Here is a 19,808-nt window from a genome sequence, read left to right on the forward strand (position 1 = left end):
ACACGGGGTCATTTTTGCTCAATAACAACCATTCTCTTTCTGAAACCGGTCTGGTTAAACTGGGAATGATGGTCCAGGTCATATTTTCTCCCTTCTTTCTTCAAAACACAGGATTTTGCTTCGCTCTCTGGGTCGCACTGATGCATTTAGTTCTGTCACAACACTGAAGGGTGTTGATATCCGCTGTCAAACCTTTAACCCTAATGGGGCTTTTTTTTTTCAAAGTGACAATCTTAACAGATCAATAAAGTCACCCCCCACACCCCACACCCAGAATCGGATTACAAAGACGGTCTATGGCCACATGTGAAGGGGAATGCAACGACGCAAACCTTGAAGACTGGGAATAGGTGAGTTAAAACAAGAACAATGCAAAGTAGTGCATATTCGTGGAGTAGAGAAAAAAGGATGGATGTTTTTTTCCCATTCTTTACAAGTTTTACCAAAAATAAATAACTGCATTTGAAAAGTGCAACACACATACGGATTCAAGCCCATAAGTCAGTGGAATTACAGTCTTGATGGGTATGTCTCCACCAGCTCAGACCCTCTCAGACTGGATGGAGAGCATCTGTGAACAGAAATGTTCAATAGTTGCCACAGATCCTCAATTAGACTTAGGTCTGGACTTTGACTGGGCCATTCTAACGCATAGCCATACTCTGATTTTTACTCCGTTTACACTACCCTTTTTTAACCGTGTTGAGACCGGTCCGAGCTCGGTAACTGAGATAACTATCGAGTGTAAATGGATCGCAAACTGAACTGAACCGTTCGATAGGCCCGGTTTTTCCCTGGCTCGGTTCTCAGATAACAAAGAGCGCATGAGCGGACCGCGTCATCTTCTTACAGTCAGCTGACTACTTTTGCGGTTTCAGACATTCATAAAAATAAAAGCTTCCTTACCGTACCACACGGTTTCCAGTGATGATTCTGCTTAGCAGTGTGATGAACCTCAGCGTCTGTCGTTGTTTACTGTGTCTGTAAATCCCTATTGGACATTCATTTGTCTTATCCACTTCCCAAAAGCTGACTCGGTCAAGTAAAATCACCAAAGGTTGCCTTCTTCGCCTGACTCTCCGCAATGAAATATCATAATTATAACCAAACAACTTCCTGAATGTTATGGGCGCCGCCATTTTTATTTGCTTGATTCCCTCCTTCAATCCTAGAGAGCAGTAGTACCGTAGATCGTCACTAGGAGGCGAGGAACCGTGCTAGCGTGATGTGTAAACGGTCGTAAGAACCAAGCTCGCCACGGTTAACTGATCCAAGCTCGGTCCGAGCTCGGCATGGATCGGCTTAACAAGGGTAGTGTAAATAGGGCTATGGTCTATGCCCCTCTAGCTGTGTGTTTAAGGTTGATCTTTTGCAGCCACCTACAGAATTTGTTTTTCTTGCTGAATTGCCATACACTGCGCTCTGTCTATCTCCCCATCGACCGTGATCAGCCTCCCTGTCCCTGTTGAAGAAACGCATCCCCACAGCATGATCCTGACACCACCATGTGTTGCTGAGGAAACAGTGTAAATCCTATCGCTTCCTTCTTGGTGCTCTTTCATAATGGGCAACTAATCATTGTTTTTTTTAATGCTCCCACCTGAGCTGTTGATCAAGGCAATTCCTACCAAGTAACCATGGGCCTTTTGGCTGTTTTTCTGATTATTGAGCTTTGTGCCTGACATGTGTGTTTACTGAGGGTGTAAATACTTCTGTGAGGCCCTGAATTTACTGCTGGATTTAGTGGATGCTAAATCTCTCTGCAGTAGTTCTGTGTTTTTAGCGGAGAACTTACGGGATGTAAGGACGTATAAGAGCGGTACTGGCGGGGTGTTAAGGACTTAGATGCCGGGAAGCAGCACTAAGGTGATGCTAGGCTAGGAAGAAGCCATAAAGGCCTGTTAGGGTACATTAGGTGGAGGAGAGGGTCATAAGGGTTCATGAATGTTTCAACAGGACGGGGGCATTTGTCTTCCTGTACTGCTGTCAAAAAGCCATCATGACTCAGTGCCAGGGGTGGAGCGAACAGCTGCGGTTGAACTGCCAGTGAGCAATCAAAGTGCACATACAGCACCTCACATGAACGCAAGTCCTCCTAACTGTGGCCGAGCATTCTGTGCTCATGTCTTCCTTCGGTTTTTCTCTCCATAATTCTTCGAAGGACGTTCTGTTCAGATGATCTAAGCTTTACTGATGTTGGGGGCCACACCAAGCATCAAGTGCTGTAACAGTCTTTCAGTCTCAAGGTATCACTGCAGAAACATCTGCAGTGATATTTCTTTGACCCCACGGACTCCTTTGACTCCTTTGACTCCACTGCCCTTTGGAAACTCATTGGGGTCACGGACAGTTGTCCAGTAAAGAATAGAGGTAAAGTTGGGGTGGCAATACTGACTATAGAAACTTTTTCATAAATAAATAAGGTAATAAACCATGAATCAAGAAAATGTCAAACTCTTTTCACCTTCAAATTTCCACATATTTTCCCCCTGGACACCACTTTTTGATCTCCACTACTGTTTCACACAGGCTACAGTATATGATAATAAAATAAAAAAGGATGTCTTTTGTACACACAGATTTCCACCTACTGTACAGACTGGCTGAAAAAAAACGAATGCACAAACAAAGACTTTCTACAAAAAGAAAGTATTATTTTATTTCATATTTATTGGTACACTGTGTGTATCCTGAAAAAAAAACAATGATGAATCCATTTTTAGAACGTTTTCGATTTTAAAGGAGCGTAGCACAAGTTCCAGAGTTTTTGCAGAAGTCTGTCCCCTCTGGCGAAAACTTAAAATGACACCAGGGGGACGAGGAGAAGCATCTGCTGCTGTAACTGCACAGCGCTTAATAGCAGAGGCTGAATGTGTATGAACATGCCAATTTTCAATTATTTTTTAAGTGTATTTTTGTTGATTGACTTCCAACTTAGACTATTTTGTGCAGATCCATCCTATGAAATAAAATTTCAAAACATTACAGTTTGGAATGTAACAAAATAGGTAAAAGGCCAAGGGGGGTGAATACTTTTGCAAGGCACTTTTGAGTTTTGTGAGATTAAACTAAACAAGGCATTTCCTACAAATGCTTTCAGAAGGGAATCGGTGATGGCCTGTCAAGTGTAGGAAGAGACTACTCTCAACAGGAAGAAACAAATAGAGGAAAGGAGAAGAGGAAAAGACAAGAGTGCTGGTAGATAATTCACTTCCAGAGGAACGAGCTCTAGTATTTTTATTTATTTATTTATTTTTGTTTCTTGTCACTTAATATCTGCAAACAACATGGAACAAATGCAAAAACAAGCTCCCAAACGGTAGTAGAAATCTTCTCTTTCTCTGGAAGGTGAAAACATATATTTAAATTTTCTGAGCGTTCTCAGTATCCCTCCCTAGAGCAGAGAAACCCTCCGAGTGTTCACCTAAATGGAGAGCTTAGTTCGGATTAACTGGACAAACAGCAAACATCTTTAGAGGCAGCGAGGTCACCTTGTGTGTGCATGGATGTGCATGTGGCAGGACTACAGTCAGTGTCCATATGTTGTAAATCCTTCCCTCTGGAGCAAAAGAAGATTTGCTACAGCAACAAAGTCGGCCTCCGCCTCCTTATGCTGTCTCACAACCGTTCTCAGTCTTAAGAAGTCTAGAAAAGTATGGAATGTGTTTTAGCTATTTTTCTAGATAAGTATGCAAAGAGAGAAAAGTGTGTGCGGAAAAATATTTGACTTTTAAAACTATTCGCAATTAAATTATATATATAAAAAGAAGGCCTTCTTTACATTAAGCTATATTCAAACAGCTTCCTTTATCTTTGATTGATTTTATCACATCCTACTTTTTTGTCATCAATTAAGACTAACCTTCAAAAATAGAAAATAGCTATTTCAGATTAGATTTTGGTTTATTGGATTTTAAAATGAATCTGACTTAAATGAATCCTGGTGTCCAAAAATTTGCAAAATCCATCAGAAACCGAACTTCAACGCTGCATTGTTTCATGATTCGAGGAAGATCTGAAAATAAAAATTTTTGTTCTCAAATGTCTACAATAATGTTGAAAATACAGAACATTATGAGACAGAGAAACCTTGATTTCAAGTCTTCCTGACGGCTATTTATTATTTTCCAGTGTAAACTATTGGTGAGAACCAAAGATGATATTTAATCTGGCAAAACAAAAACTTCTTTATATTTCACTTCCATTGAGCCTGAGTTTATCATTAAACCCCAAATCATTTGCTGAAATTGCTCCTTGGTAGCAAAACATAACGATATTAGGTGAGGCTCAAAACCTTATCACACTATTATAAATACCCTCTCGGCGGTACATAAAGATGCAGTTAATCATCTGGAAACATCAGAGGCTTCCGACGCCGGCATTTGACAGAGGCGAACATTCACAGGAGAGCAGAGAGCCGCTCTCTCCACTACCCTACCGCCAGGAATAACAGTTGGGTCCATACAAAAGCCTTTGCGCATAAAGACACAAACAACACACGGGGAACCATTGTAAAGCGTGAGGCACGGGGAGCAGAAGCCTATAACACTTTCTAACACCTCGAATGACAATGCCAGATGTCAGCCTACAAGCAGATTTATTCCTCTGAGCTCCGTCGCCTGTGAATAGGTCTGAAGAGAAACCCCGCAGTCCCTCAAAGGTGAAACGCCTCATGACACGGATGAAGTGTACAGGTACAGTGTCGATTTTTTGAAACGGGCTGCTGTGGGGGGGCTGTTTAGGGGTGCTGGTGGTGGTGTGAGGTTTGGGGGGGGGGGGGAATGAATGTGGCCACGTGTGTGTCTGCAAATATGTTGCCCCTTGGGAGCACCCAGCAACCTCACACCACCCCCCACTGAGAAGGATAGGGCCATCTGCCCACCTCTCCCGTCAATCCCACCTAGCAGATCCACACACTCCGGAGCAGTATGGAGAGGCTTTGTGGGCCGTGTTTGATCTGCCTTTCATTCTGCCGCTGAGCCTCTCCGCAGGCCTTCTGCCGTACTGTCCCCAACCCCAACACCGCCGGGCGGCCTGACGCGTGCTTCGCAGGACGCAATCCAATAAGCCTTGTTTTCCCTCACTCAAAGGGAGAGGGGGTTATGGGATCCATTCAAACACAAACGACTTCACTCAAACGTTTCTTTTTTTTTTTTCGAGGCAAAAAGTCACACGGATGAAGTGTCTCCTTTTGTAAGGGTCGGCAGAGTTCCAGAACAATAACAGGATTAAAAATGCTTTGAGATAAACTAAATCGAGGTTTCTGCTAAGATATTGTCAGAAAGAAAAGCGGCACAAAATCTTAAAAGCACCTTGACTGGGTTCTTTTGCTACTGTGGAGGTGATGTTATGAGCTGGCTTGATGTTGGGGGTCAGTTGGAGGAGCACTTTCACTGAAAATACCATGCTGGGGTTTTATCACATTAGTCCACCACCCTGTAGTTGTGATTAATCCAAGTATAAACCCATTCAGAGGTTTGTTAGATAACATTGTTGAGCAAACATCATCATGAAGGCTAAGGAACATAGCAGGAAGATCAGGGGAAAAGCAGGGTTAAGCTCTAAAATAATATCACCAGCTTTGAACATCTCACAGAGCTCAGTTCAGTCCTCCACCCAGAAGCAGAAAGAGTATGAAGCAGCTGCAGACCTACCAAGACATGGACATCCAAATAAACTGAGAGGCCAGGTAAGGACTGTGGTAACTCTGGTTGAGCTCCAGAAATCTTCAGCTTAGAGAAGTGGTTGGCTGGACAAATATTATTTGTCATCTAGTATACCTTGGGTTTTTTTTTTTTTTTTTTTGCAATATACCTTGAGCCATTCGCAGATAACTACAACACAAAAAGCTGCTCCTAGGTTTCTGGCCAACCTGAAAGAGGGCAATATGAGGGGGAAACCAGTACTTCACCTTATCTTCAACAAACCCTTGAGCTTCTTTTCCACTGAAAGTCCCAAGATTGAAATGCCTGGGATGTTTTTTACTCAGGTAAAAGGAATCCTGGGTAATTCGGGTGCTTTGTGTTTCCACTGCTCAAAATGGCTGCAGAAAATATTTTAAATTAGCCTATTGTCCCATTGGGAAGTTGTGAAGAAAACTGCACTACACCTCCAGTCCAGCAGGTGGCGGAAGTATGAAACCAAAGGCCAAACAAGCAAAGGTCTAACAAGAAGCCTGTATCCCACCATTTGTTGCCAAACAAGATAGAAAACGCATAACTGAAATGTATGTATGCTTAAACATGATTATTGTAAAAAAAAAAAAAAAAAAAAAAAACAACAACAACACCCAGATATCGTAAATATGGTGGGTGAGGCTGATCACATTTGAGTAATAAAATATGATAAAAGGCTGGCAGCAAAAGATGAGACTAGGTCACAGGTTCACCATCCAGTAGGACAACAACACTAAGTACAATAGTTTAGATCAAATCATGTTCTTGTGTTAGAATTTCATATCTCCATAAATCAAAGAATCTTCACAAAGAGAGTCGGGGAGTTTTGCTTTGTCTCTAACGGCACGACGTTTTTATGTTGTTTTGAATCCGACTGAGGCACACATACTGACAGAAAGTGGTGGTCATAGTAAGTCCACTCAGCTGAAAGTCTGATCGCTGTCTGGAGAACGCACACAAACACATACGCACACAAACACATACGCACACACGCACACACACGCTGACAGCTATTAGGCAATCAATAGACACTAATACATCAGAGCCGTGGACTACTCAGCCCAGACTATCTAAATGTACAAGGTGACTCCATCTGTAAGAATGTTTCAGCACCAGACCCCCCCCCCCCCTCCCCCTTTATATCAGTGGACATTATTAATTAATCACAGCGGTGCATTTAGTTGTGACCACATTTGTGGGCCGTGCCTGAGTGGTATAAAGTATCAAAGTGCTACACTTGTTTGGTAAAGAGTTATGCTTGCTCTAAGTCTCGGAGGGAATTAGCTTCTGCAAACATGTTAACCATGGAGCTCAGCTATTATTAATATTACATTAATGCAGAGATGAATCTGATAGATGGCCCCAAAGAGGCCCTGCTGGCTTGCCTGGGAGGTTAAATGTGAAATCAATCCGTATAAACGACCAAGATAAAAAAAATAAAAAAAAAACACAACAAAAAAACAATCTCCCATGCCAGAGTCCTAAATCAGCCAATCAGAGGAGGCGCTATAAAACCGCTCTTTTACCACAGAGTGCTAACAATCTCAGTATTTCAGTCATGGCAGCTCATTCTCCCCTTACTCCTTCTGTCTCTCTTTTTGTCTTTTCCTTCCTTCTCCCCCACCCCTCTGATCCTGGGAAACCACAAAGGGGAGGATACCCTATTTTTACACAGTGAAGACCCCATCATGGTGGTTTAGTGGTGTGGGTTGTAGACCCACTCATGGGAGGGGCAGGTCCAGTGGAGGTTGATCTGCACTTGTTCAAGCAGCCATATTTAGGCTATTTGAGGGGATATAAAGACTGTTGAACACTCAGGGAGGTGCTGACCTCTCAACCCTTTTCAGAGGAAACATCTATCTATCTATCTATCTATCTATCTATCTATCTATCTATCTATCTATCTATCTATCTATCTATCTATCTATCTATCTGATCTCAGGCGAACATGTGTGGGACAGTTGGACTTAGTGTGAGGACAGATGTCAGTCACAGCCATTTTCTTTGTGTGAGAGGCAATAGGCCAGTTTACAACATCACTCCATTGTCATTCATTTGCTCCAAGTAACATCTCTTCATTTTACTGAGAGCATCCAGGTTACGACACTATTGCGCAAGTGACTGTGGCTGGATTATCATTCGATTTGTGTTCAAATCTGCTTTTCATTTGAAATCCATCTGTGTCCTGATGCCATTTTCACTACAAACCTTCCAAACAATATATGTTTGCTTTTTCTTTGCTTGTTCTTTAGCTGTAATTAAATTACAAGTTTGGATATAAGAATAACCTGTGTACTTCAGGTGTTTGATCTGTAATATTCACAATTAAAATCCTTAAAGTATGTATTTCTTAAATCAACCAAGAGTCATATTTTTTTCATGCAGTCATTTATTTTTACTGATGAAGAAACCAGTGCTCTTGGTTTGCTTTGCAAAAAAAAAAAAAAAAAGAACAGAAATTGTGACTTTTTAAATTAAAAGGGAAATGCACTTTACATTGGATCCATAAGTAAACAATCATGTATGACAAAAATCCTTGATAATAAAGTAATAATAATGATATTATTAATAATAATAATAATGCATGGCTGCTGTAAAGAGATAGCTTCAAGTCACATAATAACATACAACATAGTTACATAAATAGATGTCGAACCATTTAAATAATCGTGTTTGGTTTTAAATAAAGCTATACAACGGTAATAATCCCCCTTGTTTCCCTTTTTTTGGCCTGTCTAGTTCCAGGGCCGATAATCAGAATTTAAAACCTTTAACCCGGGGTAATTTGGAAACCTTTGCTCTGGGTTCTTCTGTGCTTTTTCTTTTTCCTTCAATGGGAGCCCAGAGTCATCCTCCCGTCCAATTCCTGAAGAGGACGGAACAGTGAGCGGGTCCATTTGTCTCCCTGAAGGAGAAGACAACAATAAAAAAGACTTTAGAAAATGTTATTCTCTATCATTTTGCACTGGTTTTGTATTATTATTATTATTATTATTATTATTATTATTATTATTATTATTATTATTATTATTATTATTATTATTATGGGCTGGACAATGACATTTAAGGAAAATAAATAAATAAGTAAAAAAATATTTTTCTATTCTTGCAACATAGGCTGCACCTTTGATGGAAATTTAATTCAGCTCTTTGAATAAAAGGTATTTTATAGTTTATTTTCTATTGACCCAAATTTATTTATCAGTGTGAACGAAAAAAAAAAACAGTAAATAAATGAAGTTAACATGAATGTAAATTTGAAAAGTGGTTCTCACGTTTGTGGATTGTCTCGTGATATTTCAGCTCCTTCTCCTCCTGAAAAGCGGCCCCGCACAGCTCGCACGGGAACGGCTTGTCTCTGGCATGAGTCCGGCGGACGTGGCTGTCGTGAGCGGCGTGCGAGGCGAAGGCCTTCCCGCAGTGCTTGCACTTGAAGGGCCTCTCTCCGGAGTGCTGGCGGATGTGCGTGCGCAGGATGCTGGAGGCAGTGAAGGCCTAAAAGAGAGATTTTTTTTTAATAATATAAATAATACATTTTGCTTGAAATTATGTAAGAAAAATAAAAACGTTTTTTGAAGGCGTTTGCGTTGATTTTAATGCAGTGTGTTGTTGTTTTTTTCTAAATAGTTCAAGAGAAAAGAAAGAAAGAAGAAGCGAAAAGAAACGACGCATTTAAAACAAAGTGCGAAGCAACTTCGCTCATCCGGGAGCCGTGAATAAAAGCTTAGACCGTGGCAGGACAAACGTCTGAGTAGAACATCTGGCGATAATTAGCACGGAAGTAGCTCCGAGGAGCGTGCCTGCCGCGAGGAACAATAAACACCGCCTCGTGCCAAAAGTGCCGTGAAAGGTTTCAAACATTGGAGCGCGCGCGCGCGAGGGACTCGAATACAGCTGGAAATACTTGGGGGTTGTCCACCGTCCCTTTTGTCCTAAAAAACGAAAACTTATTGCTGAAGAAATAAAATGAAAGGCAACTTGGCCCCTTCATTTTTCAATTATTTGTTTAAAAGATGCAGCTTAAGCGTGAACAAATGTCTAATTATTTTTGTTTGAACAAAACACTACATCTAATTTCTAGACGTTATTGTTGGTTAAATATCAACCACATTATATCATTTTAGGGTCAAAATGAATTTGATGGTGTTAGCTATTTGTTGCTATGTTATTATAATAAACCCACACACGAGCTTGTATTTTTGGACGGCCTAAGATGATCTTATCTAACTACTTTAAAATTGTTTAGTGTGTCACCATTAGTCCTCATGCTAACTGTCGCAAACTCAGTCACCCAGTGTTTATCTTTAAACACAAAGATGGCAAAACAAAGTGCTTTCCATTGGTAACTATAGAAAATCTTAGAAAACAAACAATGAAAAGACTTTGAAAAATTAAATGAAATAAAATAAAATGTTGGTGAAAAAAATGAGAGAAACATGTAACAAAGAGGTGAAGGTGGTTTGTGTAACTGAGGAAATACAACCGTGATTATAATGGGGAGAAACCAGTAGATCTACTAAAAACTAAAGACAACAAATAATGAAAAAGTAGGATCCAAACTAATTAGATTTAGTCCAACCAAAAATCTTCTTCTGTTTTAAAAAAATAATGAATGTTCACTTATTACAAACAAAATAATTAAGGATAGTAATTTAGTTTGCTTACATATAGTTTCGAGGAAGTCATACACAAACATCATAACAATTATTTTCAACACACCTGTAGGCCTATTCAATTTTTTTTGTTCCTTTTTGCCTTTTGTACAATTTTACATGACTTTGCATTTACTTGTTCATTTAAGCCAATCCTTTGAAAATGCTCTTTTTGGCCTGTGGTCTTTTGTAGAAAACCCATGGTTGCTACCTGAGAGAGCGCTTAACCATAAACTCCTTGTAATTTCTGGGTCTCTACTAGTTTTTTTGTTTTTTCTTTATCATGTTGATTCGTTTTTCACCCTCGCCCTAAGCCACGAAAACTTAGGCAGCTCCCCCTACCTTGTTGCAGTAGACGCACTTGTACGGTCGCTCTCCAGAGTGGACCCGCATGTGTTTGTTAAGACTGGAGGACTGGGAGAAACTCTTCCCACACACGGAGCACTGCACATGAGACATTTAAAACATAATTATTGCAACTTGTCACAATTAACAGAATATTCTTTAAGAGAGACAGAGAGAGAGAGAGAGAGAGAGAGAGAGAGAGAGAGTGAAAGAAGCAAATTAATTTAGTGCATATTACATATCGTTTTCAGAAATAGTTTCTCTTTGCTGCTTTGTTTAATACCACCAACCATCCTAATGTCATAGTTTGGTTATTTTGTGCTAATTAAAACCAAGTGAATGCTCTTTATTTGGCAAAATGAGACTATATTTACTCACTGCCCGACTAATCCACCTTTCAATAAACCTAACAAAATCTGACGTGTGCAGCCTTATTTACTTGTGGGAGCTGTCCTTTCAGCACCAGGTGCACTTTAACGTCCACATAACAACGACGTTTTAAAAACTGTCTCTAAGCGCATGCCTGCAGTGATGTCATTATATTTACCTTGTGAGGTCTGTGTTTTTCATGCACATGCAGTATGTGGATCCTCAGCCTGTCCCTCTTCTCGAAGGATCTGTTGCATAGGTGACAGGGAAACTTCCTGTCCCCCTGGTCAACACAGCGCGTGTACTTCAGATGTTTGTCCCTGTAGTATTTGTATGCAAACACCTTCCCGCATCTGTCGCACTTGAAGCCTTCCCCTGAATCTGCGGGAAACAGAAATGACTTCAGTGGTTCGCAGCGCCAACCAAATGAACACCGTTGGGCTCGGGGAAGCAGTCGATTCAGACCTTCGGATGGGGAAACGCTGTTGTTGTCCTCTCTGGGGTCCCTCAGTGTGAGTGGGATCCCAAGAAACTGCGTGTAGCAGTCTCCGTACCACACCAGTAGCTCCTGGCCCGGTGTGATCTCCTTGCAGGCCTCGTAGAAGATCCGACCCTGGACCTGCACCGTGATCAGGTTCTGCTCCTCCGGAAACCGAGCGCACTTCACCAGAGACATCCAGTTTCCAGAAGCGCCCCTGCCGTCCACAAAATGACTCAGTCGCCCATTCTCAAACACCTGGAGGGGAGCAGATGATGTTGATGTCAGAGGTGATGCAGCGATTTGTGAAACACATCGTATCGTATTTGAAAGTATAGCATCACCTCCCACATCAGGGTGTTGTCATCGTATGTTTTTATCTCGCTGGTGTTCACAAGTTTTCCTTGGAAAGGTCCGAAGCGCGTGCCTTTAGGTATGCTGACCTTATCTGTGAAGACCCCACAGTGGTAAATGCTCCCCCACGCAGCCTGGAGGACGACTAGACCTGCAACACAGAATCATAGTTCAAAACCCCTTAAAAATGCAAATGTTTTGTCAAATCCATCGTCAGAAAAGATAAAAGACGGCATTATCTTACCCTCTGGAAGCTCGTGGGTTTCTCTGTCCAGAAGGGAATGAGAAGCTAAAAAGATAAAAAAATAAAAGGACAAACGGGTATAGACAATGGATGAATGGATGGACAGCCAAACATTAAGGGCATTTAGAAATGAGAAAATAACAATATCTTTTTCCGTTATATTTTTAAAGTATTGAGATTTTTTACCCCATTTTTATTCAAACTACCACATATGAACCACAAAGTATATAAACATATTGGCCTACTTGGCAGATTAGTTGTTGCAACGGGGCATGAATTAATGAAATGGTCACTGAAATCACTGTATATGTGTCAACACAGCGAATACTTAATGTCATAAATCATTGGTTCATATGAATAAGGATAGTTTATTTAATATATTTATTAGAGTTATTTTTTTTAAATCACATTCACAGATATGTGTATGGAAATTCCTTATTTGTTGGATTGCGGCACTTTTGGGCATCAATACAGGAAATATAGTAAAATAAATGTTACATGATTTTAACACAATTCAGTTCGACTTTTTACTATTAGCTGGTTTAAAAAAATCTTTTACTGTGTATTAAAGGAATAACAACATTCTAAAAGTAATGATTGGCTCATTCTTATTTTTGTTGTATTTCGTTATATATATATTTTTTGTTGTCACCCACATAAACATTTGGCGAATGTATTTATTGGAATTGGGCACCTTTGTGAAGTATGGGTAACAGAACTTTATTAATAATCTTTTGCGGTGCATAAAATTATAATTATAAAACTCCCAATCCACAGCGCCTCACCTGAGTTTTCCTGCAGGGTCAGTCCTGACATAGCGTGGCCCCCGCTGCTCTCCTGGCCCCCAGAGTAACCGTAGAGCACCATGGACAAGTCCTCCTCGCTGAAGTTAAAGGATGCCGCCCTTTTCTCCGGAGGCAGATCCACCGCGTTCGGCCGACACAAGCTCTCCTTTGGCGGCGTGTTGCCGGAGGAGGAGGCGGACGGAGACCTGACGCTGTGCGGGCTGCTGAAGTCCGAGGACAGCGGACCGGCGGCGTGCTCCGTCACCACCGCCGCCAGCTCCTCCGGCCTGGAGCAAAAAGCGTGCCCGGGAAACATCGGACTCGCGAAGGGCAAGCCCGACGCGCCGTGGCCGAGGAACGGAGCCGCGCCTCCGTGGGCCCCGAGGGGCAGGGAAGCCCGGGCGTCCGACACAAGTCGACCGAGCGACTCGAGCGGGTGGAGGAGGCTGTGCGTCCGAGGGAAGACGTCCATGTAGGGATAGGGGCTGGGGAAGAATCCCCGGAGGGGGCTGCTCTTCAGCATCTCGGCTTGGTAACTCTTCTCCTTCAGCATGTCGGGGGCGCAGGAGAAGGACACCGACGCGAACGCACTGAGCGTGGAGGTCCGAGCAGGGATGGGTTCTTTAGGGGGATGTGGAGAAGGAAAGGAGAGGGGGAGAGGAAGAGGGGAGAGCGATAAAGTTTATTGAATTTATTAATATGTCGAAAAAGGTGTGAGCACGTCTGCAAGCTTGCGTTGCATTTGTTGATATAAAGCAAATCTTATGTCCTCGTTTCCTTACTTTTCTTATTCTAAAACAACTGCACGGTCATGTTTTTGTAATAAATTGGTATCTAGGTGTGAAGGGGTATGGAAAAAGAAAGCCGTTCACCTTCTTCTCCATATCAGCTAATTTCAAGTCTGGCCACTGCGAAATTACTACCATAAATGTACATGCTATTTTGGTTATGATTTGGATAAAACCGGCCAGAAAAAGGGCCAAGAAAGCTGAGGATTTGGAATTTGATTTATAATCCAGATATTTAAAAAAATGAGGCATGAGAAAAAAATTTTTTTTTTGTTATCTATCCTTTTGTCTGAAAGCTGTATCAATCCATGCTCTTTTTTGTCTGTTGATTTTCCAGTTTATGTTTAAAGCTTTCCCATCGTCTTCTCACAAAATCAAGTCAAGCACTCACACCTTTTTAATGAGCAGAAATAGGACACAGAACTCTGGGAATTTTCGCGGGGTGCCTTGAAAACATGCGAAGAAAGCCATAGGAAGAGGAAGAAAGAGGTCACCCACAGTAGAAATAAAAAAAAAAGACGATTTTGCAATATTTCCAGCTGAGAGGTCACACACCTCACACGGCTGAGCTATAGTGAGGGGGCTATGAAGGAACCAGTCCCCCCGGCCTGCCAGTAAATAGAGAGACAAACCAGGGTCACGACACCAATCAGAGAACAGTCGGTAGGAGCAGAGGTCAGCATTAATGAAGCATTTAATGGACCTTTACGATTCCCGAACAATAATTTACTGAACTGTGGGAAGGCAGATCTGGAAAAGCGGCGAAGGTGGTGTGCGTCATGCTCTGTGCGTGACTCTTAATTGGGGAAAACAGCAATTATTGATTTCTTTTTGAGGGGGAATTAAGAGAAAGACAAACATGCACGAAACACACTGTAATAAAAAAAAACAGAACAAGCATTTGACCTCAAATATTGTAAAAGCTTACCGACTTCAGTCAATCCAAGAGTTTTACTTCGTCACGGCATCAGAGCTGCGCTTTGCAAACCCAAATCTGGATGCGTCGCTGGTCATCTGAGGGCACCTAACGTGCCCAGGTCTGCTGAAGATGCTTCCCAGCGCCGTCCTCCTCCCCATTGGCCGAGGGATCCACGCAACCTCATGCATCTCAATTAAATCTGCCTGGGACAGCCCACCGGGTTGACCTATCCACGGTTGCGCCTTAATTCCACTACTGGAGAGATTTCCCCCAAACATTTCCTCAAATACGCTCGTGTCAGGATGGCGTTAGAAGCATTTAGAATAGATATTCCAGTTTAACAAATAAAATAAAATGATTGCAAACCACCAGGGGATCGCTTTCTGCCCCCAATGCCACACGTTTTTATTTTTCCACACTCATGGTGTGATTAGAGGGAAGGACACCCTGCGCCCAGTTTTACCCCCAGGTCGTCAGTATTTCCCTGAGCACTCAAAGCAATAAAACAGTTTAAATTATTTAGCCGGCCTGCTGTGGGATTGCGCCTTGTGTTTCTTTGACGTTGCGCCAAACTGGGCGATGGTCTCTTCGGCCATTTCGTTTCCAGCTTGGCTCCAAATCGTATCCACCAGACAAGGGGTCGTTTCGTGCTCGCTTTGACGGCCGACGATTTAAATAATATGAAGTATTATCTGGACCCTGTCCATGGTGCTGAAAGAGAAGTACAGTTTTTAGGATTCAACTCTACCAGCAGGAAGTCTCCAAGAGTTATTTTAGTCTAGTCAGTTAAGATATATATATATATCAAACCGATAAGAGTGGGAAAGCTATCCACAATTTCGTTATTTAAAGTGATGTATTGCAACATTAGGTAAAAAGGGGGACCCATACTGCTCCTATGTGTTTATTAATTTCAACAAATTTTCTTAATAAGCTGTAGACGACCTTGCCTCCAAATATAATCAGACTGTGAAACCCCACGAACAATGGACCTCAAGTAACTTGGAATATCCACTTTTTCTGGAAATGTATGTTCATCTGAAAAGTGGACTTTGGATAATAGTCCAGAACTTTTATTTTTCTTTAGACATTGCAAGTTGCTGCCTCTGTGTCAGTAATGATGACATCTTTAGCTCATGTCCTGGATGTCTGAGGGAACAGGCGCCTGCCAGAGTCCACACACTTTGAAAATCGCCTAAAAAACTCTCCAACCGGCATTTCTTTACAATTTCTCTCAAGGATGTGATCTATTCTGCTTATGCGCTTTCATCTACCACAATTTTTTTCCTTCCACTCAACTTCCAATAATATGCTTGCCTAGAGCGATGTCGGTTTCTTTAGCAGTGACCTTTTGTGTCTTATCCTCCTTGTAGAGAAAGTCACTACCTTTTTGGCTGGAGATGATCTTCCCCATGAAGATGAAGGACATATGTATTTAAAATCATTTTTTGTTAAACTATCAAAGGATCAAATACAAATTTGAGTTGCACCTAAATATACATTAGTTTTTTTTAATATAAATTTGATTTAAAACATTAATTTATGACAGTGAAATTCCAGATGGCATTGCTAACTGACTGTTAAAACTTTCTGGAGAAAACACACTACACAATCGTTTCAGTGTTTAGGTACGAAAGAGGGCTAGGCTATTTAACCAGAATTTATATTTTAATCTGCTGAGATAGCATAAGTAAAAAAACAAAAAACAAATATGCAGATATGTTAATGGAAATGTGTGTGTTATCATTAAACTGCTTAGAGAGTATGTACTGGAAAACTGAAATATGTACGTATTTTATTGCATTCAAATCAAAACCTGTTTAATTGCAACACATCCTTTGAATTACCCTTTAAACCCTGCTATAATTCTTAAAAAATATAAAATGTGCTTCATAGAAAAAACAAACTGAAGAGTCTAATATTCCGACATGTAATAAAAGAGGTGAACAGTTAAATTATGCATTAACAGAACTCTTTATTTACAAGGCAAATAGCATCAGCGAAGCCATATTAGTTCACAATTTGCATAACTGTGGTTTTACCTTCTCTTATATATCTAATTTTGCATAAAACGCTCACTCACACTTACACACGCGCGCGTGCTCACACACATCCGAGGGGGGTAACAAAGGTCAGATGGATACAGGTATACAGTGCGACTCCTGTGGACAACGCAGAACGAAAAAACAAAACAAAACCCCGGTGATCTTTCTTCAGAAGAGTCCAGTATAATACATATTGCTTCTGTTATCTGTGTGCATCATCTTTTCCATACAACAGTGAGGAGAGGGTGGACCCATCCCAACATAGAAGAGCAATGATTGTGGTTGTGAGGGGAGGAGAGGAGAGTACACTTGGGAGTCTTCAGCAGCGGAGAAGAGGTGAATAGTGGTGCACCCATTCAATACTGTACAACCAGTCATTTATACAAATTTATACAGACAGCAGTGGAACTTACAAGAACAGGACAAAATCTAAGGCAATATGCTAGGGTGTTTAGCATTTCAAAGGTTTGCATCTTAGCTCTAAGAAACCAGCAGACGATACAAAAAGGGCATTTAAAGTTCTGCAAAAGCAAACGTTAACGAGAAGAAAATATAGTGTATAGTTAAGTGGGTCCAAAGTCTGAATACGTGCACTTCCTCTGCACCTGTCGTTAGAAATTCTTTTTTTAAAAAATGCACTGCTACCACATGGCTTTAAGTTGTTGTTTTTTTTTGTTTTGTTTTTTTCAAAATGCTGAAAATCTTTGGGAATTTGCAAAGGGCTCTGAATCCTTCTAAAGGCCAATTTGAGAAATGGCTCTAAAGGCTTTATTCTGTATGGGTGGATTTTACAATCAAAAAAACATTTATAGGGGAGGGGGGGGGGGGGGGGGGGGGGTGAAACATGGTCTCCCATAGACCCTTGGCAAAACTCCTGCAGGGCAAGCAAAGTGTGCGCGCAGCCTTCTTCCACACCTTCGAATTTCATCTCAAAACGAAAAGCAAAGCAAAAAAGAAAAGCGGGAAAAGAGCATGGCGTGACCGCAACATGTTAGGAAAGAAAGAACAGTAGGCCTTTAATGAGGATACATTCAGAGTGAATCTGTTTTTATCATGTAGACCCTGCTCATTGACATCTTCAGACTTTTTTTTTTTTTCCCCTGTGTGGGCCTGCTAACCAAGAAGTGAAAGAAATCCAATTGAAATGTGAAGAATCATTTGGCTTGATCAAAGATTTTCCTGGGTAAAATAGTTAATATAAAAGCTTTTTTTTTTTTCTTTTTGAGGTTAGAGAGGATGACTTGCTTTGGATCTCGAGTCCCTTTTGGGGAAATAGATCTGCACGTCATCAGCGAACGCTTTTATCCTTGAATTGCCTGAGGTCATAAAATATGGCTAAGTGTCTGTCAGAGCAGGTGTAGTCTTAACTCTGACCTCTGCGATAGAAGGCTGGAGGAAGAGAGGGCTAGTTTTGATCACGAGGGGGGGGGGGGGGGGGGGTGTAAGCTACCTCCCCTCTTCAGGCACCCCCACCCCTCTCAGATGGCTGCATAATTTATCAAGAACGCTGTGTGTGGATGTAGACTTTTTTTTTTTTCTTGGTACAAACTGCAATAGAAAACCGTGTTTAATACTGCATCCAAACGCAGAGCAAAAACGTGTCTCTCTTTTTTTTTTTTTCCTCTTTCAATTCAGGAAACTGTACAAAAATTACAAAACAAAGAAACAGAAAAGGATTCTCAAGTAGTTATTGCTTGTTTACATCACACCCGAACAGTTTGCACCTAGCAGCTTGTACGAAGCAGTTTTCACTCCAGACGACAAAGAAAGCACACTTTTTTAATATAGTTTTGAGTTAATGTATGGCTGTGAGGATTTCTTTTTTTTTTTTTACACTTTTTTTTGTGTTCTATGCTAAAAGGCAGAGAAGCAAGCCGTAATCTGTACACTGTATACACAGCACACCCCCTAACCACCAACCTGCACCACCTGTCCGAGTCGTACCAGAACATCAAGATTTTAGAGAACAACAACAAGGGAAAAAAAAAAAAAAAAAAAAAAAAAAGCAAATATATCTGCTCTGCTTTAAGAGAGACAGTAGTGACCAGTAGGGAATAAAATAAATAGGAAAGAAAAAGGTTCTTTACTCATCGGTATGTACAATACATTTTTTTTTAAACCATATTTGATTTTGACATCTTTTGAAACACCTGGACCAAGATTATAATCCATAATTCAGGCGATTAGAAGAATCTTCTTGACCATTACTGTTAACAACGATTAAAAGTGCCTCTTTCACACTTTTAAGAATCTTCTTGCTACGAGGATAAAGAATCATCTACAATAATTAAAATGAATCTATACAGAAAAATAAAACTTAATTTAATACACTATATAAACCTCTTGACTAAATTATTCTAATAATAGAATTCCACTCAAATCAATCTTCTGCAGTGTTTATCGAGATCAGTTTTGTTCACCGTGTCTTTCATCTACATATTAATTCTCATTAACAAGAAATAAAATCAACAATAATTAAAAATAAAAATACAGCAAACAGCAACAAGGCAATAAAAACCCAGACTGAGCTCCTCTTTGTACTTGTGACCGTGACCCGGGAGTCTCTGCTGCCGTTTGGAACCCATGAGGAAAAACGTCCCAAATGAGTGGAGAGAGAGAGAGAGAACGACTCGGTTCTTCTCTGAGATGAGATTGTAGATGGCCGCTGTCCGCTGAGAGGAATACATTCATCACACCCACTGATGCCCCCTCTGCTCCCTGAAGTCAGTGTCTCCCACCAGGAGGGCCCTACAGTAAGTCACACTACGGTGAATGCAGCTGGACGGGCAGGTAGGCTGGCCTTCTGCTCACTCCTGTGTCAGTCCGGGCCCCCGACGGGTCAATAGGTGGGGGTGGGGGGGGCTCAGGATATGGCCCGGCTGGTCCGAGGGGCAGCCAGTTAGTTACCAGTTTGTGTTTTTTGATTCTTAAAGGGCCGACGCGCTCCCTGCACCAGCTGATCGCTGAGGTTCGAGTTTAAGAAGCTTCGTGGGGGTCAACAGTACTTCTGTGGAGGAAAAGCAAAGATGAGCGAAGGCATTCAACAGAGTAACCGTTCAGAGTTCCTGCAAGTTACAGTAAGTTCAGCTTCAGACTTTTTAGGACCGCTGGGATGTTTGGGTGCTCATATTATATATATAGGTTCCTTACAAAC

The 19,808-nt window shown here is 41.3% G+C and overlaps 2 protein-coding genes across 8 annotated transcripts in view; both read right to left on the bottom strand.

Moving 5' to 3' along the window:
* Window positions 1-8,396: 8,396 nt before the first annotated feature.
* On the bottom strand, window positions 8,397-13,536 carry prdm14 (PR domain containing 14; the record flags this gene model as incomplete). The annotated part of the gene is made up of 8 exons (XM_036125750.1): window positions 8,397-8,580; window positions 8,951-9,170; window positions 10,670-10,771; window positions 11,220-11,422; window positions 11,507-11,777; window positions 11,864-12,024; window positions 12,118-12,162; window positions 12,903-13,536. Coding segments are annotated over 8 exons (1,806 nt in total), but the record flags the coding sequence as incomplete, so codon positions are not given.
* Window positions 13,537-16,564: 3,028 nt separating this feature from the next.
* ncoa2 (nuclear receptor coactivator 2) overlaps window positions 16,565-19,808 on the bottom strand; it is a 95,281-nt gene continuing 92,037 nt past the window's right edge. For 5 of the 7 annotated variants that reach the window (XM_036125689.1, XM_036125691.1, XM_036125692.1 and 2 more), the window contains exon 22: window positions 19,579-19,661. In XM_036125689.1, coding sequence (XP_035981582.1) covers window positions 19,650-19,661 — 12 coding nt within the window. In that variant the 3' untranslated portion in view covers window positions 19,579-19,649. Of the gene's footprint in view, window positions 19,662-19,808 lie in introns of all 7 variants that reach the window. The other 2 variants (XM_036125690.1, XM_021313478.2) reach the window with 1 other exon arrangement.

The sequence above is a fragment of the Fundulus heteroclitus genome, chromosome 21, assembly GCF_011125445.2.
Source record: "Fundulus heteroclitus isolate FHET01 chromosome 21, MU-UCD_Fhet_4.1, whole genome shotgun sequence".
Classification (NCBI taxonomy): domain Eukaryota; kingdom Metazoa; phylum Chordata; class Actinopteri; order Cyprinodontiformes; family Fundulidae; genus Fundulus; species Fundulus heteroclitus.